The sequence below is a fragment of the Syngnathus acus genome, chromosome 17 (assembly GCF_901709675.1).
Source record: "Syngnathus acus chromosome 17, fSynAcu1.2, whole genome shotgun sequence".
NCBI lineage: Eukaryota > Metazoa > Chordata > Actinopteri > Syngnathiformes > Syngnathidae > Syngnathus > Syngnathus acus.
This window is the reverse complement of record NC_051102.1, coordinates 10,028,723-10,046,879: the sequence shown is the minus strand read 5'-3', so window position 1 is coordinate 10,046,879 and position 18,157 is coordinate 10,028,723. Positions and strand designations below refer to the sequence as shown.

At 43.5% G+C, this 18,157-nt stretch overlaps 2 protein-coding genes across 6 annotated transcripts; one reads left to right on the top strand and one right to left on the bottom strand.

Annotated features, from left to right (window-relative positions):
- Nucleotides 1-10: 10 nt before the first annotated feature.
- yes1 (YES proto-oncogene 1, Src family tyrosine kinase) lies at nt 11-10,707 on the bottom strand. 2 transcript variants are annotated; one of them, XM_037276051.1, is made up of 12 exons: nt 10,359-10,707; nt 7,054-7,373; nt 6,232-6,331; nt 5,905-6,003; nt 5,480-5,583; nt 5,262-5,411; nt 4,547-4,702; nt 3,620-3,799; nt 3,355-3,431; nt 2,648-2,801; nt 2,436-2,567; nt 11-1,245 (listed from the first exon to the last, which is right to left on the bottom strand). In XM_037276051.1, the coding sequence occupies exons 2-12, from the start codon at nt 7,325-7,327 to the stop codon at nt 1,037-1,039; spliced, it is 1,635 nt and encodes a 544-aa protein (XP_037131946.1). In that variant the 5' UTR covers nt 7,328-7,373; nt 10,359-10,707; the 3' UTR covers nt 11-1,036. The 2 variants fall into 2 exon arrangements, with proteins under 2 accessions (XP_037131946.1, XP_037131947.1); XM_037276052.1 differs by having other exon boundaries at nt 7,054-7,335.
- Nucleotides 10,708-13,134: 2,427 nt separating this feature from the next.
- Nucleotides 13,135-17,649, top strand: adcyap1b (adenylate cyclase activating polypeptide 1b). 4 transcript variants are annotated; one of them, XM_037276608.1, is made up of 5 exons: nt 13,135-13,399; nt 13,516-13,620; nt 14,307-14,447; nt 14,670-14,774; nt 15,112-17,649. In XM_037276608.1, exons 2-5 carry the CDS (start codon nt 13,517-13,519, stop codon nt 15,293-15,295), a joined length of 534 nt encoding a protein of 177 aa, XP_037132503.1. In that variant the 5' UTR covers nt 13,135-13,399; nt 13,516; the 3' UTR covers nt 15,296-17,649. The 4 variants fall into 4 exon arrangements, with proteins under 4 accessions (XP_037132503.1, XP_037132502.1, XP_037132505.1 ...); XM_037276607.1 differs by having other exon boundaries at nt 15,109-17,649; XM_037276610.1 differs by lacking the exon at nt 14,670-14,774.
- The last annotated feature ends 508 nt before the right edge of the window (nt 17,650-18,157 follow it).

Sequence of the window (18,157 nt, the reverse complement as noted above, 5' to 3'; positions counted from 1 at the left end):
GTTCACATCTTTGTCTGAACCGCTTACTTTCGTACGCAACTTTCCCATCATGCGCCGCTGGTCTGGCAGTTATAGGTTAGCTACAAGAATATAAAAGTTGGGTGGGGGGCAACATTGCGAACGGTGAAGTTAGCACAAACAAAATCATGAACACAATGGAATTTTAAGTCTGGTGTGTAAGTGATTGACAAATAGAACTTGAAGTCACAGAAAATGTCTACCTCAACTTAAGAAAAACTTGAACATTTAAAGCAAAATGTTACTGTTTTTCTTATTTGGGCAGAGATGAAATAACACTGATAAAAAAAAAAAAGACAAATATTGAATATCTGACGGACAAAAATGTGAACTCTGTGGTCAGAGGACATGTCTTACATATTGGAAATGTTACTTTTTTTACATTTGGTCATAATTAGAAATCACTTAATGAAATGAAAGTATATCAAAAAAAATTACTGAAATGTTGAGAAATTCACAGAAAATAAAATAATTGAAAAAACTTTTCTTTGTGCTGGTATTAAATTATAAACATAAAAAATAGAAATGTTGATTATTCGACAGAAATCAAACAAAAACAACTATCAATATGGTCTCTATATTTTTTTGCACTTGGTCATGATTAAAATAAACGTGAGCAAGACAAAAAAGCACGAGTGTAATGAAAAAAAAATCTTTTATCCACCCTAAAATATTTTTTTCCTGCACATACTGCACATTCTTGCATCAAGCCCTATTTGTACCGTTCAGAATAAAGATTTTTAAAGATTCCCAACTTGTCATTCACAACAAACTACTGCACACAGAACAGATTCCGACTCCCCAACATCAAAGAACTGTTTCTGCAAAATACAATTTAAAAAAAACAAAAAAGAGGAAAAATCTGTGAAAGAGTCATTGCGTAAAAAAAAAAAAAGGTTAAAAGTCATCATTGCATCTTGCAAGTATAGCCATCAATGTGAAATGAGGACTAACTACTCTGGTATTGATCACAGTGTCTTGGCCAGTCTGTTTTGTACCGAGGCGAGGTCTTGCGAGTCTACAGGTTGTCCCCCGGCTGGTACTGGGGCTCCGTGGCCGTGAAGTAGTCCTCCAGGAAGGACTGGATGTACTCGAAGGTGGGCCGCTCGTCTGGCTCCTTCTTCCAGCAGTGGCGCATCATTTCGTGCAGTGAGTCGGGGCAGCCCTGGGGACAAGGCATGCGGTAGCCGCGCTCCACCTGCTCCAGCACCTCTCGGTTCACCATCCCTGCAGAACGCATCACGGCGTGAAAAAAGAAAACATGTGTAAACACTTAAGAGCAATTGAAGAAAAAAAACCGAGTGATGTCACCGTTTACTATCAAAGAGTGTTTGTTCAGCCAATTCCACATTTATTTGTGACTCACATTTTAAAGTTGGACGTACTTGAAACGTCAGCTTATGTGGATCAGTTAACAAAAATGCTGACGTGTCGGCGTTGTGGATATAAAACACATTTCTAGCAGCGAAGAGTTTCAAGTGGGCTACTTTACAGCCATTTAATGCATAGCTTGTCCTATGCGGTCCAGCAAGATTAACTCCCAAAAACAAGCAAGGGGGGGGGGGGGGGGGGGGGGGGGGGGGGGATGATCTTATCCACATCTGCAACAACATGGGTAAACTTTAACATGGCAAATTACGAAATGAAACCTGAGAAAAAAAAAGAATGCCTCTCAAAGACACATAGGGAGAATGTCTAGCAGGGGGAGGGGGGGGGGGTCTTATTGAGAGGTTAAGAGCCAGAGCACATGACTCTTTAGGAGGGGGTGGGGGCGGGTCCTCATTATCTCACACACCAGGGAAGCCGAAAGGAGACAATAGAATGGCGGCGGGGTTAAAATGTGAATCAACAGCTATTTGATATCCTGACACTACAGCATATTCCTCTATAAATAAAACAAATCATAGGTTTTCATGCAGCTGTGTCAACACAACTATAGAAGGGAAGAGAAGTCCCTCCACATGAAGTTGAATTCATTACATTGAAGGGGTTTGCGCTGCGGCTCCGGGAAGGCCACAGGAGCCAGATGGCGGTCAGGTCGGCCATATGGCCACTCTGTGATCACTGCAAGCTCAGGCCTCATTTTCAACGTCACAGCCATCAGAGAGCCACACGGGAATTGCTGATATTAATCGTGATGTAAGATTTGAAGTGATCATGGGGAAAATAAGTGCAGTAAGCACTAAAAAATTAACAGAGTATAATTCGATACTTATTCGTGATTTCGCTGTTATTTTTTTTGTCAAATTATTTCTCTGTGATGTAGTTTGGCATTATTTTTATTTAAAAAAAAAAAAGTCTATTACAATTGCTTTCATCTAAATATGCATGTATACACTATCTATATATATTTAAAAAAAAAAAAAAACGCCACTTTCTCTGTTTGTGTGGGGGGGTGAAAGCGGGTCAAGCATCACCTGGATAGGGCACTCGACCTTTGGTGACCAGTTCAGTCAGTAGTATACCAAAGGACCACACGTCTGACTTGATGGTAAAGCGGCCGTAAAGAGCCGCTTCCGGCGCCGTCCACTTGATGGGGAATTTGGCGCCTGGGACGACAAGGAAGACAGAAACTGGGAAGGCGGTTCTAAACGTTTCCAGCTCTGAGCAGTCGGCAAGACAAACGTACCTTGCCTGGCCGTGTACTCGTTGTCCTCGATGAGACGAGCCAACCCAAAGTCGGCGATCTTGCACACCAGGTTGTCAGCGACCAAAATGTTGGCGGCGCGCAGGTCCCTGTGGATGTAGTTCATCCGCTCGATGAAGGCCATGCCGTCGGCAATCTACGCACAAAATGATTGTTAAAAATAAAAAATTGAAAATGGATTGCTACAATATTACAGATAAAAGTTGAAAGATGGCAACAGCTCATATTATTTCCAATGCGAGAAATGATTTCAAAATGTGATCGGCATTACGTTGCACATTCGGGGTTTGCTTGTGCCACGTGCTCATCATGTTCATGCAAGCTTTTTCATTTCAAAACATCTTTTGTCAGCCAAATCCCTTGGAGGAGGCGCCTCCCTCCCTCCCTTCCTCTTCATTTTCATTTTCCACCTGGCCAAGCGAGCGAGGGAGGGAGGGATGAGCGTGGCGAGGCAAAGTGAAAGCAGATCATAACACGCGACGGCGGCATCGTGGGAGTTAAGTGGCTCTCTGATGAGGAGCGCTTAAGCGCCGCAGGCAGCTAAGTGTCGGAGGACGATGAGAGGCGCACGGAGCGGTGGCGAGATGTCAAGCTGGATATCACATAAATATGACGACCTGCGCGCGCCACTTGAGTCACCCTGACTTGCTTTGTTTTCACAGTTCTAGCAAGCAGTCTTTGCAATCTACCTGTGCGGCCATGTCCACCAGCTGGGGCAACTTCAGGTGTTTGCCATCTCCCTCCTTCAAGAAGTCCAGCAGGCTCCCTGGAAGAGATCATGTCAAATGATAATGTCATACAATTAACGTCTGGTTACTTCTGTCTTATTACTATGTTTATAATGAACGTCAGAGGCAGGATTTGAAATGACAATTACATTTCAATTAACTGTCTAGCATAATGCTAACAAGGCTAAGCTAACACAATCGGGAGGGAGTTCAGTCTGGGACTGACCTTTGCCCATGAACTCAGTGACGATGTAGATGGGCTCTTCGGACACCACGGCATAGAGCGGCACCAGCTTGTCGTGCCGCAGCTTCTTCATGATCTGGGCCTCCTGCAGGAAGGCCTCCGGGGACATGGTGCCTGGTTTCAGGGTCTTGATAGCCACCTTGGTGGTGCCGTTCCACGTGCCTGAGTCAAAAGGTTGGTCTTGTAAAAACACGGCTTGAACTGACGCAATCTAGCAAACGTGCAGATAAGACTGTGCCGAAATCTATAAATCATATCTGCTGACAAACTCGGTCACCAAAAATAATCTGGCACTTCCTGGTCAAAAGCCACTTACTCACGCCCTGCTTACATACAATGAGTCGGGTCTGGAGAGCCAGCGCTTCCGTCATGAGTGCTGACCCTCCATGAATGAATCACACGGTAACGCACGCGCACGAGGGCAAAGTAGGGCAACGATAACGAGAGGAATGAAGGTTACACAGTGATTAACATACGCCGAATTAAAAGGGAATAATCTGTAGGGAGGGGGGGGGAGCACAAAGAACAAAAAGAGAAGTCGGCGGTGGAATTCCTGGGATTGCACACTTGCAGGTCGAGGCTTGCTGCGGGCCTAATGAGGGAGTGAGCGAGGAGGATGCACGCTGGCTAAGTGAAGCGTAGTCGAAGGGCGGCCTGCTATTAGCGTACACGCGTGTGCCTTCTAGCGTGAACGTTGTCAGCGCTTTCCGCCGATAAATAGGCGAGCTCTTTGCTGAGCTCCATAACTCAAAGGGTTTATCAATCAACCGATGGGAGGTCTATACGCATTCCTCCCCGTTAAATAAACATGAGCTATAAAATGGATGGTTAAGTTCCCGCTGTAAACGCCGTTCGTCAACTTTACGACGAAGCATCCGTTCCGTCACGCCGCCGCGCCAGTCGTCTTACCCGTCCAGACTTCTCCGAAGCAGCCCTGGCCCAGCTTGACTTCCAGTCGCAGGGAGTCTCTGGGGATCTCCCATGCGTCCTTGGCCAGTCCCTGAGTCTGCGGCTTGACCGTGGGGCACACTGTCGTCAGCCTGTAGCACAAACCGTCGGCGTGCTCTGGACAGGAGCGGACGGACATGGAAGATGGGAAGCCCAGTTAGTGAGAGATGTAGTATGCCAGGAGCTGTGATGTTGATCGCAAATCAATACTGCCATTGGCCATGTATCAATACATCAGCACTGTTGATGATGACGCAAGTAGCTCGCTAACTCCAAATGCTGCATTCTTAGCAGTTGACTAAGCGGTTGCTTTTCTTCCCACCATCAACGAACATGATGGGAATGAAGTGACGGTGCAAAATCATTGCGTTAGAATATAGAATACTTTAGAGAGTAGAGTAGAATAGCGCAATATAAACGAAGCCGAGGTTGAAACGATTTTGTAGTCACACAGGGTTTAAACTCTAGCGGGGCTCTCACGCATCGCAGGAGGGAAGAAAAGAAATCCTGCGAAAAGAAGGATTTCATACAAAGTATATCCCAGCGGCCGATCTGCAGCTGAATAATTCATTGGCTCGCATTGATGTCGGAATAAAGCGAGAGAGATCATGTTAAGAGACTGCCGCTTGTAAAGATACAGTCGTAAACAAAAGTCGGCAGATGACTCATGCTGTACCTGTGTAGTGCTTCACCAACTTCTGCAGCGTATCGAATTGAGCCCGAGTGGTGATGTAATAGCCGCCGCTGTCGAGCTTCCGGATTTTGTAGTGTTTCACATTGTCGCCTTTGACTTCATCCCAGTCACGGATCGATAGAGAGTAGGCACCTTCGCGACAAGTGTGTTAGAATTCACAAAACATTGACGTTTGACTCTCCAACAAAACAAAATCTTACCTTTGGTTGTTTCACTCTCTCGTGCCAAGAAAGTACCTCGCTGGTTGCCCGGAAGTAATAAAAGCCGCTCGGCGTCTTTGCGGCCCATTTTGCCAAAATACCATCTGTGGAGAAAAACAATGTTATTTTGTAAAAGCTGTATCGTGACATCCTCGGCATTAATGACATCATCGTGTCGGGAGAAAAAAAATATTCTTCCGATATTTTTGAGGACAAGAGTTGATATATTTATAAATCCAAATTTGTGAGCAGCCATGGAATGGTCACCAACGTGTAATCACAGCACAGGGCACTATTGTTGAGCCTCTGCGTGCGTACGTGATGGGCTGTCACAGCGTAACCGCGCAAAAGAATTTCTCAGACCGAGCGAGCGGGTGGGTGGAGTTGAAAATGGCAGGGAGGACGAGACGGAAAGGAGTCCTCACTCTTCGGCTTGTATGGAGTCGGCAGGGGCCACGTAGTTGCTGGGGATGTAACCCTTCTGTCCCGTGTTGATGGAACGAGCCTCCCACCAGTCGCCTTCCCTAGAAGGAATTGAATGCAATCAAGCACGGCTGGAAATAAGAACAATTTCCAATCCATCACTCAGTTGTATTGAACATGGTGAAAGTGACAAGAACAGACGGAGCCCAATAACCCAGATAGATTTCGGCCTTAATAGCAGGCCAAAGCTAAAGAAAAAAAAAAACTGATTAAACAAGCAGCATGTCCGGATTACTAAAAAAAAAAAATAAAATAGTGACGGCACTCACGTGTTGTTGACAATTTGGAAGCGATCGCCTTTTTTGAACGACAAATCGTCTGACGTTCTGGCTTCGTAGTCGTACAGCGCCACGAAGAATGTGACGCCGCCTGAAGACAAGATGGAGAGCAAGGGATGAGTGTGATTATCAACATTGTTAGTTTTCATTAAAGGGGAAGTCAAGCCCAAGAAATTCTCGACAATAATATGCTCGAAGAACTAGCCCTACTTTAAACACGGCATTCTGAATCATATTGCGCTTGTGGATTATGAATTCAGCAGCAAAATCGACCTCGGGGCGGCCATTTGCCACTCGCTGTCCATCGATAATGACATCACAGTGCCAAAGTCACGTGACCCAGAAACCAGATGAGCCGTGATGGTTCGTTACCACGTCAAATCACACGATCTTTGTGATTGTTGTAATAATATAGCCAGAGTGTCAGACAAACGATAATGTGAAGCGACAACGCGACTCAGATATGTTTATCTTCGAGAGGAAATTGAGCGGGCAGGATTAGATGGGCGGCAGTCCCTCAGCTCACATTATCTTCCTTGAGAGTCAGCGAGCAGTGTGTGTGTGTGTGTGTTTATCGTTCACACTGCCGGAAGATCCTATCAAAGTTCAACGCCAAAGACTATAAAAAGCAACATTGCATGGACGGAGCGTTTTCTTTGGGGGCCGCATCGCTTCCCATGTCATGTATTTATTTTTGCATCTGCGTTGGGCGGTTATGACCCTCGTCGGTCGGCTATTTATACGCAGCGGATGCCTTTTAACTCGCTCCGCGCTGGAGTGAAATTTCCAATTTCCATTCTTGCGCAAACCAACCTGTGACGATACCCGGGAAGGGACTGCTCACAGCCGCCGACGTGAAGGATGTCGAGGCGCCGCCGAAGGGCGTCATAGCGGACGACGCGCCGCCAAATGGGGTGAGTGCGGAGGCGTGGCTGTTGTTGAGCGTCTTTGCCGCCGGCGACTGGCCCATCAGTGAGGGCTCGGGACCGTAGTGGCCCAGGTGGGCGTTGACCGGAGCATTGTTGGCGTTATCCGGCCGGTACTTCAGCTCCGGGCCTTTGTCCTCTTTGCTCCGGACGCAACCCATCGTCAAGCCTGAAGGGCACACGAGGGAAGGAATTCACTTAGAATGTCTGCAGAAGAATTAAAATATTTGACAATATTCAATTATGAAAAGAAAAGAGTTCAGCCCACGTCAATAAAAATATCATATATTTTACAACATTCAATTATGATAAAGGAAAGCCCACCCACGTCAATCTACTGCAGCCAGTAGAAAATGTCATACAAAGCAGAGTAAGGTCCATATAGTGCAAAAAAAAAAAAAAAAAAAAAAAGGCGGCTCGCCACAGGTTGTTACCTCCCGTGACATCCCAAACAAAAAGCTGCGCAGCCACCCGAGCAGGAAAGAAGATCCTTCCAGCCTGTGGCCGTTTCACCGACACAGATTTCAAGACAAGCAGAAAAATAAAAGCACGGCGCCCCCCCCCTTCCTCATTGATATCGGAGACCCTGGCATTTGTCTTATCTGAACTTCAAGGATTCCCAGCAAATGAGGTCATCATCCTTCACTCTTCCCACGAGTATCAAACAGTCAAGTGTGGCATAGTGCGGACAGCCTCCTCTTCAAAAAATCCACTTCATCATAGCTTGAGCTTGAAGATAATGAGATTGGTCACGATGTTGCAGCCGGCTGAACAACCCATGAAAACATGCTTCCGCATTTGTTGCTGACTGTCCCAATGATCGAATCAGTCTTGGGATTTCAGACTAGATGATATCTGGACCCTCGGGAACGCAAGATTGGAAGCCACAGAGTAGCAAAGGAGTTTGCCGACACATTCCAGATGTCAAGAAGCAGCTGATTAAATACGCTGGTGGCAAACTTCAAATGCCTGTTGTTTTTTTGTTTTGTTTTGCAAATTCCAAACAAAATAACTTCTTTTAGTCACATCTACCCAACTGTGAGGCAGGAGGTTCCATTTTAATTAGTTATTCACGTTGTCATACGTGTTTGCTAAATATATTTAGGTGGTTAAAAAAAGAAAATCCCAAAGCATTTCAAAGTGGGTCAATTATATGTGGATTTTTCACTAAAGAAAGAAAGGAGGGGGAAAAAACAATGGGTGCTTCTGCGGACAGAATATAGAGTCTGGCACATCTGTTTGACATATTTAGGCTTCCTTCTGCTGGCTCAAGGCAGTTAAATGTAAGACCACTTTGATCGAATTTGAGACTTTATAAGTCAGTACAACGCCGGGAGATGGACTTGAGGAGCAGTGCAGTAACCATGACGACGCATAGGTAAGCATATAAGCATGCGTTCCAAACAAATGTCGCTTGTCCGAGGTCACGTGACTGGATGTTCGGCAGATTGACCGCAATGCTGTGTCAGATTAGAGACACGCTGCCGCTTCCTGAGGGGAGGTTTGGATTTAGCGGCCACGGGAAAACATGAGATCAGCGTGTTTCCATTCTAAGTCACCAAGCGAGCACATTTTGGAAGACTTCAAAGTTCTTCGTGACAAATGTGTATGTACGAAACGGTAGTTTGTGTCATTTCTTCCGGATTTACAGTCTAGCGTATACTTTGTGACAGCCCTAGCGTCTCGCCTAGCAAGAACAAGTGTTGCTCGACGACTCGTTTCATCTGCAGCCTTAACACTTTGCTCTTACAACCAATCAGATAAGACGCCAGTCGACCTTTGAACAATGCAATTCACATTGCTTGTGCGGTTTAGCCAATGGGTAAATGGATCATAAGGCTAAAATAGTTAGCAGATAGTAGTATTGTCTACTTACTCTACTAAATTTAAACTGAATGGCCTTAAAACTAAGGACTGTGATTTTTGGGCCTACCCCCCCCCCCGAGTAAAATGAGACGAGGTCAGCAGTCATCCTTCATTAGAGGATAAACCAGCGCTGTCTGAAATTTAAGATGACATCCTCGAGGGGATGACACGAGCGGGACGACAAGAAGAGCATCACTGAAGCGACCTGGCACGCGCTCTGAGGCGTCTTCTCTTTGCCTGCCTATCGCGCAGGAAGTTGCTGCCACTGGTGGTGGTTGCTTTAAGGGTTGGGGGGAAGCAAGCTGAGGGGTCTTCCTTTCACATCACCGAGGCCACCTGCAGAGGCATCTTCACGCCGTAAATGAAGCAAAGCACCCCCTTGTTGCCCCTTTGGGATGGAGCAGCCTTCTCAAGGGCTACTTAACCTATTTAGCCATTTTCTGTTTGTCCACAGTTACCTGAAACAGCTCTCGAGCGGCATGGAACATAGCGAAGTTTGAGGTCACCTAGTAACGTGTGTTTGATTTTAATCGTCTGTTTTAATGGTGCAGTTAAGCTATATAAAATAAACTGCTTGGGGGTGGGTCAGTCATTCATTTTTGGAGTTAATCATTTAGTGAATTTAATCACATGGAAGGTAGCTCTTTCCAATATGTGTCATTTCAGAAGTGCATTGAACTAAATGGACAGATCAGAATTGGGCACTTGGACCTGCAGTGTAAATCCAGCTTTTTAAATCCATTGAACCACAGCACCGTAATGTTTGTTTGATCTGGATCCTTCACGCCTCCTGTTGAAAGTACATGACACCGGCCGGGTCAGTGGCACCTGCTAGTCCTGTGGATTGCAGTGTGTAGCCAAGTGGGACTGTACAGTACACACACAGAGGGATTAACATGGTGGAAGATTAACGTGGGACTGGAGTGTCCAAACACAGAAAAGAGTGGACGATACGGTCCAGTTAACGTACTTTGCATGCATTAACAATTGCAATGAAACTACTGTACATAATGGGTTAAGTTTATTATGAGAGGGCCTTGCAACAGATGAAGGAAGGCCTTCAGTCAACTTTTGGTAGTGTCATTTCAAACATCACTTTTGGAAGTTTAGTAACTACACTGGAACAGTTTCAAGTATGACCTCGTCCTAATCAGGTTTGGAGGGTGAAAGGAGGACAAAAGAAGAACCAGTACTGGTGTGAACCCACAAACACACAATCCCCAACTTTTGTGTGTGTGTCGACTGTCGGGTAACACAAAAAACTATCAGGCCTCGCTCGGCCCACACTCCCAAAGATTTCGCTCCCCCAGGGCTCGTGAATCTTACCTCTTTCCAAGCGACCTAAGCAGCGTCGTACTCCAGCTACATGCGTCTTGTTGTCCTTCTTTTTGTTATTTTCACGCTCCAAATGAGAGGAGACGCACAATTAAATCGGAGTTGTACATCCCATGCTGAGTACTAACTCCTCCGCCAGCAGCTCCAAGTCGTTTGTAAGGACCCCTCGGGTAGTCCTTCAAAAAGGGACGGGGAAAACGTCACTTTCGGTCGATTACTTTACGAAAAAGGCGAGAAAAGCCGGTGATAATGTCTTTTAAAATGACCGAGGTTCAATGAGTTGTCCCAGCACGACAATAGCCCGGCTAGTAGCCACCAGGGCCAGAGAGGGAATCACGAGGCGTTCGGGTACTCACTTTCAAACTCGTACATTCGGGTGTTGTGATTCAGCTCATGCTCAATCTAAAACAAAAATGACCGCACACGTCGTCAAAGACACACTGTCCTGCTACTTACTTTACTTTATCGTACAAGAAATAACGTTTTAGACAATAAAAAACAATCTTACATTTTGTAAATGCAGTCCCCCACTCAGCACTGATAAACATGAACGTCTCATGATCGACTCTCCCTTGCGCCAAATATGGCCGACGTGTACTAAAGTACTTAATTTTAAGTAGAAATACGATAAATACAAGCATCCCGATGTGTATCAAAATGAAATAATTTAAAACTTTACTTAGTCAATGTGAACACAGAGCTGCCCCTTTCTCTTTCTTTTTAGGCGGGTGGTGTCTTGGCCGAACACTCAATTTCCAAGCATCTGGCGCCCTCTAGGGGTTTTAAAAGCGTGGGTCTTGTGCAAAAATATATTATGTACGTACTGCGCTAACCTAAAATGCAAAAAACTAAAAGTAATAACTCTTTATTGATTTAACCATCCTGAAATAAAATAACAGTGGCCCTTAGTACAACAGAAAATTATTTATAGGGTATTTCACAACAGCTGCAACAAAGCAATTTACATACAACATAGAATAACATTATAATTTGTGGTTAATCAGAGGCAGTATAAATTGTCAAAGGCGTTAAGCATGATTGGTTCTGACCACACTTGAGGGTCTGCATACTTGTGCGACCACCAAATTATCACGTTTGATTTACTTCTACCTAAAATATTTATTATAAGTCATGTTAAACGTCAAATATTATATAAAATATTTATCTTGAATTAATTTCATGACCTGGCATTGGATTCAGAGTCTATCCATCTATCCCCTTCTTGTCCTGATGATGGCGCCGTGTCCTCATTCCTCGACTTCGTATATTTGTAAGCGTTGTGTGTGTGTGTGTGGCCACTTCTCAACGCAACCCGGAGCCAAGTTGGGTGGGGGTGATGGTTGTTTGGGGGGGGGGGGGGGGGGGGTCTTACTTCGTCACGTTGCGTCAGACTGCAAATAATGACGTACTTGCTCCGCAGAGTACAGTAGTTGGATTCCTATATAATATATTTCTTGGAGGCCATAATAACAATGAAACTTCTAATTCATGTACACTTCGACTCATTTGAGTAAATGATCAGTCTTGCGTAATGGCCTTTCTAAGGCGATTTGTGTTGTATCTGACGCGCCAATGGCTCCATTCGGATGATTCACAGAACTTGAGAGAGCGTTTCTTTCAAAAAGCACCTTGCGTCAAAGACCCGCTCCAATCCGATTACAGGGCGGATGAATGGATGAACGTCTGAGCCCCCTCCCGCGATCACGCCCCCCCTTTCATCACTCGTTCCCCGACACCCACGCACCTCGGGCCTCATCCACATCAGTGCAGGGCCATTATTAGTATTATTCGGAAGGAAGTTTTAAATTCCAAGAAACCGAAGAGAAATGACTCTCATGGGAAATGGTGATTATTTAGTGGCACAGGGCTTTTAGTCCCACACAAAATTAGGAGGATGCACTTCTCGCCACCCGAGATAAAATACTTAATTGGACTTACTGGTGAAGATGATCATGACGATGACGGTGGTGATGATGACGTGAGGCAGTATCATATTACGGTGGATGAGTTTAGTCTATGAAACAAAAGTACAAATTATTACATTTGGATTAAAATGCGTGATACAAATGAAGAATTATTAAAGAGAAACAGATTAAAATACAAGAATTAATTTAAAAACTGCGTAAAATGGACACCCGCCCCCCCCAAACCGAATGAAAAAAATTGAGTTTAGTATCGTAGATCAATTCTCTTAAAAATCAACTTAACAATTGAAATTAAATAGAGTAATCTGCTAAAAATATATAAAATCCAACTTAAAAATTAATTAGAAAAATAAAATTAAAATGCTAACATTAAAATAATAAAACTAAATATGTCAAAGTGTGCTAAAAAACATACATCTGAAATACTCATCAAGAATGGAAAATGGAAAGGTGTTAGAACTATAGAGATGATTTCATCCGGCATTCCTGCTGTAATAAAAAGCCTGAAAGCAAGATATCTTGGGGGTAAAAAACCTTGAGAAACTTTGGCTCTCGGGACACCTCGTGCTTCAACACTAATGTCAATACTTAATAAATAAAGCACAAAAGTTTGGAGGAAAACTTCTCGACCGAGGTTGCGTTTGCAGGGTGGGTGGAAATGCGTGTGACGAATGCAATGCACGAGGAAAGAACTGAACTATTATATTCCTGCAGGAGGAAGGCTTGATGACGTCCATAGCATCCTTAACGTGACTTATTGGAGGGAGGGAGGATGAGGAGCGATGGAGGGAGGGAGGGAGGGACGGAGGAAGAGCAGGAGGGAGGGGGTACTTAAAGATAAAATCCAAGGCGATCGGGACAACAAAAAAAGTTTCGAGGAGATACATAGAGGAGCTGCTGCTATCGCTTTTGTTTTTTTTAAGGGGGGAACATTACATTTTTGCACAGCAGAACGCTTCATTGGGCGTTTTTTTTGTATTATCTGGAGAAAGAAACACGTGCGAGAGAGGGGGGACGTCATACGAAACAGGAGACAAGTGCACCAGGCACCAGGCAAACCGCGCCCGGATCGCATCCCAGCAGCAGCCTCCGCTTCCCGGCTTGGAGGTAAGACCCCCCGCCCCCTCCATTTATCTGGATCCTCCACAATAAAGTCAAAGTTTGTTCACCCCGCCACCAAAAACTGTACTAACACCAAAACCACATTTTGTGTCACATTACAGCATGGCCAGCTCGAGCAAAGCCACTTTAATCTTGCTCATCTATGGAATCTTAATGCACTATAGCGTCTTCTGCACACCCCTTGGACTAACTTACCCCAAAATCAGGTAGGTCTTTAACCTTTGCACATCCTAAATATGCTCGCCAATAAAATTCATTCGTTAAAGTGTGCACCGCGGGTGGATTTAACATAAAAGTGCGCTTGCATGGGCGTGCGTAATTACGCGCGAGGAATCATAACAAAAGCTTTGGAAAATAGTAGGAGACAGAATATACGTGTGGAAATTTGCGTGGAGGTATCTGTCCAGTGAGACCCCTTCTGTGAAGTCACCCCCCCCCCCAACCTTATTAAAAATGAGAGTGCAATGGATAGCCCTCGGGAGGAGGAGGTAGAGGAGGAGGAAGAGGAGGATGCGTCACCACGAGGAAGCGAATAGGAAAAGCTGAAAGATTTATCCTTGTTTTACATCCCTCCTTTCCTGTTGCATTTTTTTGATGGGTGTGGTTTTTATTTATTGGTTGTATTTGATTAATAGTATATTTTTTATTCACCGTTGGCCGTTTTTGTCGTGATTTTTAAATAATACATGAACATGGAAAGACGGCTTTTATGCGAGAAACGAATAAAAACGTGAATAAAAACGAAAAAATAATAAAGGCATCTATGAAAGACGCATTTCTATTATAGTTCAAATTTAACTTCGGGAGAGAAACTGTTTCAATTGCATTTTATTATTGCTTTTGTGAAAATTTCCAGATGGAATGCGCTAATTTTTTTTTTTTTCGTATGCAGGCTGGGCAACGACGCTTTCGACGATGACGGCAATTCCTTGGGCGAGCTGGGCTTCGACGGCGACCACCTCGCGTTACGCAGCGCGGCGTCCTTAAACGACGACGGCGGCGGCTATACGGTCTACTATCCCACCGAAAAGAGGTATTTACAGTATTATCATTAATATTATCATAATACAAAAAAAAAAAAAAAGCATCCCTTCACGCATAATTTGTGTCTTTTTGCCACCCCGCGGTGCGCATTTTGGTCATTTTCCGTTTGTCTGTGTATGAGTACGAGCACCTTTATTTTCATTTCTTTCTTTTTTTCATTTCTTTTAATTTTGCCCTCCACTGATGATGTATGTGTGTTTTGGCATCTTAGAGCAGAAAGGCATGCTGAGGAGGAATTAGATAGAGCCTTGAGGGAGATCCTGGGTCAGTTAACCACGCGGCATTATCTGCATTCTCTGATGACAATGCGCGCAGGGTAAGGGCTTGCTGCATCCACCTTGTCTTGTCTCGTTATCATTATTTTTTTTTTGTAATTTAAAAAAAAAAAAAAAATCCCATCGTTTTCATTGTTATTGTTTTTATTTTGTAACGTCTCGAAGGGGAGCGAAATATTCATGCGGTTAATCCATAAATTGATTTTTTTTTTTCCCTGACTCGAATAAAAGCGTCAGAATAGCAAATCGGCCTGTAAATGAATTATTGATAAGGCCCAGGGATGAATTATTAACGCCACCCCCCCCCCAAAAAACACGCTTAATTTTATTCCTGAATTCTTTAAAAAAATTAAAATGATGATTAATTTCGTTCAGCAGTGAGGATAACAGTATGGAGGACGATAGCGAGCCACTCTCCAAGAGACATTCGGACGGCATCTTCACCGACAGCTACAGCCGCTACAGGAAGCAGATGGCTGTGCAAAAGTACCTGGCAGCCGTCCTGGGACGAAGGTACAGACAGAGAGTGCGCACTAAAGGACGCCGGCTGGCCTATTTGTAGTGCAGCCCCCACCAAACCCACCCACACACACCTTGTGCGTGTATACAGTATATATGTATGACCCCCCCCCCCCCCCCCAACCCGCACACACGCACACACAGCCCATCATCCACATATAGCTGAGCAAACCAGTGGATTGCGCCTCTATGTGTTCTCTTTCAACATGATGTATTTATGTATGACGTTAAGCCATTAAAATGAATATTTTATTAATAATATCGTTTTTCCCCCCTAATTTATTTTTGCTATGAGGAAAAAAAGGTACTTGATGATTAACCCTCCTGTTATGTTGCGATTAAATTGGCTCGATTTTAAGTCAAAGAACGCCCAAAAGTTTACATAGTTAATAATAAAATACAAAAAACGGAGTGATTTTTTTTTTTTTGGTAACCCTTTTGAACGATGACACACTGGGTCAAAATGACCCCTTTTCGAGTGAAAAAGAAAATTTTGATTTTTTTTGTAAACATTTGCAACATTTAAATGGACTCATTTTAAAATGAGGGAATTCACAAAACATGAAATTGTTTGTTGTGGAGTTCATAATCAGATACAAATACTATACAAATCAATTAACATGACCCGGGTCAAACGGACCCATTTAAAAGTGAAAGAATACCACATAATCCGCATATTTGCAGTGAATTTGCAAATCGGAGTTAACAATGAGCTATAAACACTCCTCATTATGATTATTTTTTTTCCTGTTTGAAAATATTGGATGATTTAATATACCCTGGGTCAAACTGACCCAGGAAAATGCTAGCATTTGTAGCAGGAGGGTTAAACTGCACAGTCCATGGACCAATATCTGTTTATTTTCATGTTTAAAGATGTTTGAGAGAAAAAAGATCATAATTGTGCACCTTCAACGTTATGCGCTTGAACAAGAAAAAAAAATCTAAAAAAAAAGGGTCTTCTATACATATATATAAATATATATATGCAGAAAAATAAATAGATAAAAAAGACAATCAAAGTATTGAATGTTATACTTATTTTTGTAAGCTATTTTTTTAAGTGTTGTTCGTTTTTTGGACAAATACAGGCCCAAAGAAGCGGTGAGCATGCTACATATCTATATACGTAAGTGTGTGTGTGTGTGTGTGTGCGTGTGTGTGTGGGCGCGCGTGTTAAACACTCCATTATTCTTATTATTTTTTGTTGTTATTGCAAGGATGCCTCAATGCTGCTCACACTTGCACATGTTGCGTGGAAAATCCGTGTGTGTGTGTCTGTCAAAAGTGCGCTTGGGTTGCGTTGTTTCTAATTGGGGCAAACAGGAGTGTGAAATCTGCATTTACTTTGTAATCATTTTGTGGAAAAGTGCTTGCAGTCTGCATGCTGTTGTATGGTTGGCTAAAGGTGTGTGTTGTGTGTAGATAGCAGGGATTCCTTGGTAGCAGGGTGGATGGGGGTGCGCAACATTCAAAGAGAAGTATCGGTTCACATTCATATTATGTGACGCGCTAGGCGGGATTTGCTCACAAAATACAAAAAGGTCATCAGTCATTCATTTGTTTTGATCAGTTGAGGTGTTTTGATTGGGTTGGGGGGGTGCACCAACATTATTTGGCTTTGTGGGAATTTCGGCAAGGAAAAAGTATTCAGAAGCTGTTAAATAAGAAAGAAGAGAAAAAAATCATGTTTGCATGAATAAAAAAAAGGAAGAGGTGGGGAATCCCCGAGATCAGGAGATAATTCGCTATGATAAAACAGAATGTTGGCGTACCTCCCACTTTCCTAAAATTGGAATACCCAAAGTACCAGTTATCTACTGCCCATCTTCCATGATTTGAAATCATGCACGGCCAACTTTTTCCTCATTTGGCCACGTGTTCGGGAATGGGAAGAAGGGGTGCATAACTTTTTTTCATTTTCAAATATAAACATGACTTTGGGCTGGCTAAAAATCCTTAGGTGGTGTGACACCAAATAAGCTTGTTTGAAATGGGAGACCAAGGTTCTCGCACCATAAAGAGTTTTTCCGCGTGACAAAGTTCACTCGGCGCACCCCTAATGAACATTTGCGCATCCCCAGTGAGGGACACGCCACAACTTGGGAATCAAATGAAGAGATGAGAACAATCTGAAGCAGATGACACACCTTTGCGCACCCCCATTTGTTGAACGGGCTCCATCGGAGGCATCTTTCCCATCGTACGTTCCTTTATGACGATGCAAATTTGCTTGAGAACGGCCCGCTCCCAAATTTGGCTTCACCTGACAGTCTTTATATGGTGTGATTGTTTTTGAGTGCGTGGAGAGCATTTGTTAGACAGAGTTGCAGACAGCTTCTGGTGCCTCGCTTTGATGTGAAAAAAATAAATAAATGGTTCAAATGAAATATGTTTAAAAAAATAAAAAATAAAAAAATAGATACAAAATCGCCACAGATGGCAATTTCAGTGGCCCTACAATGCTGCAAGTCCATTAGCTTACATTGAAAGTTTTCCTGTTTTGATCACTTGGTCTTAGCCCAAGCGTCGTAGAATTAGCCGTTCCTGTTTTTTTCCCCAAGCATGACCAATGATTCATTGAGTTCAAATATAAATATATATATATATATAAGTATATCTTAAAAAATAGAATGTATATGTCGATGGAGCGGGCAATGTGGGTGTGTGTATATATGTGCGTGTGTGCATGATTCTGGGGTGTTTCCGCGTTTGTGAGTGTCGTACACAAATACCAGTGTTTGTTATTGTTGATGATAAAGTGTTGTTATTTATTTTTTTGCTCTATATTGAATCAGAAAAAAGCCCTACTCTATTATCATTTGTATGTGCATCACTATTTAGAAGTGAAAAGAAAAAAGAAAAAGGGGGGAAACTGATGTGGTTGGGTGACAAAATGCCTGAT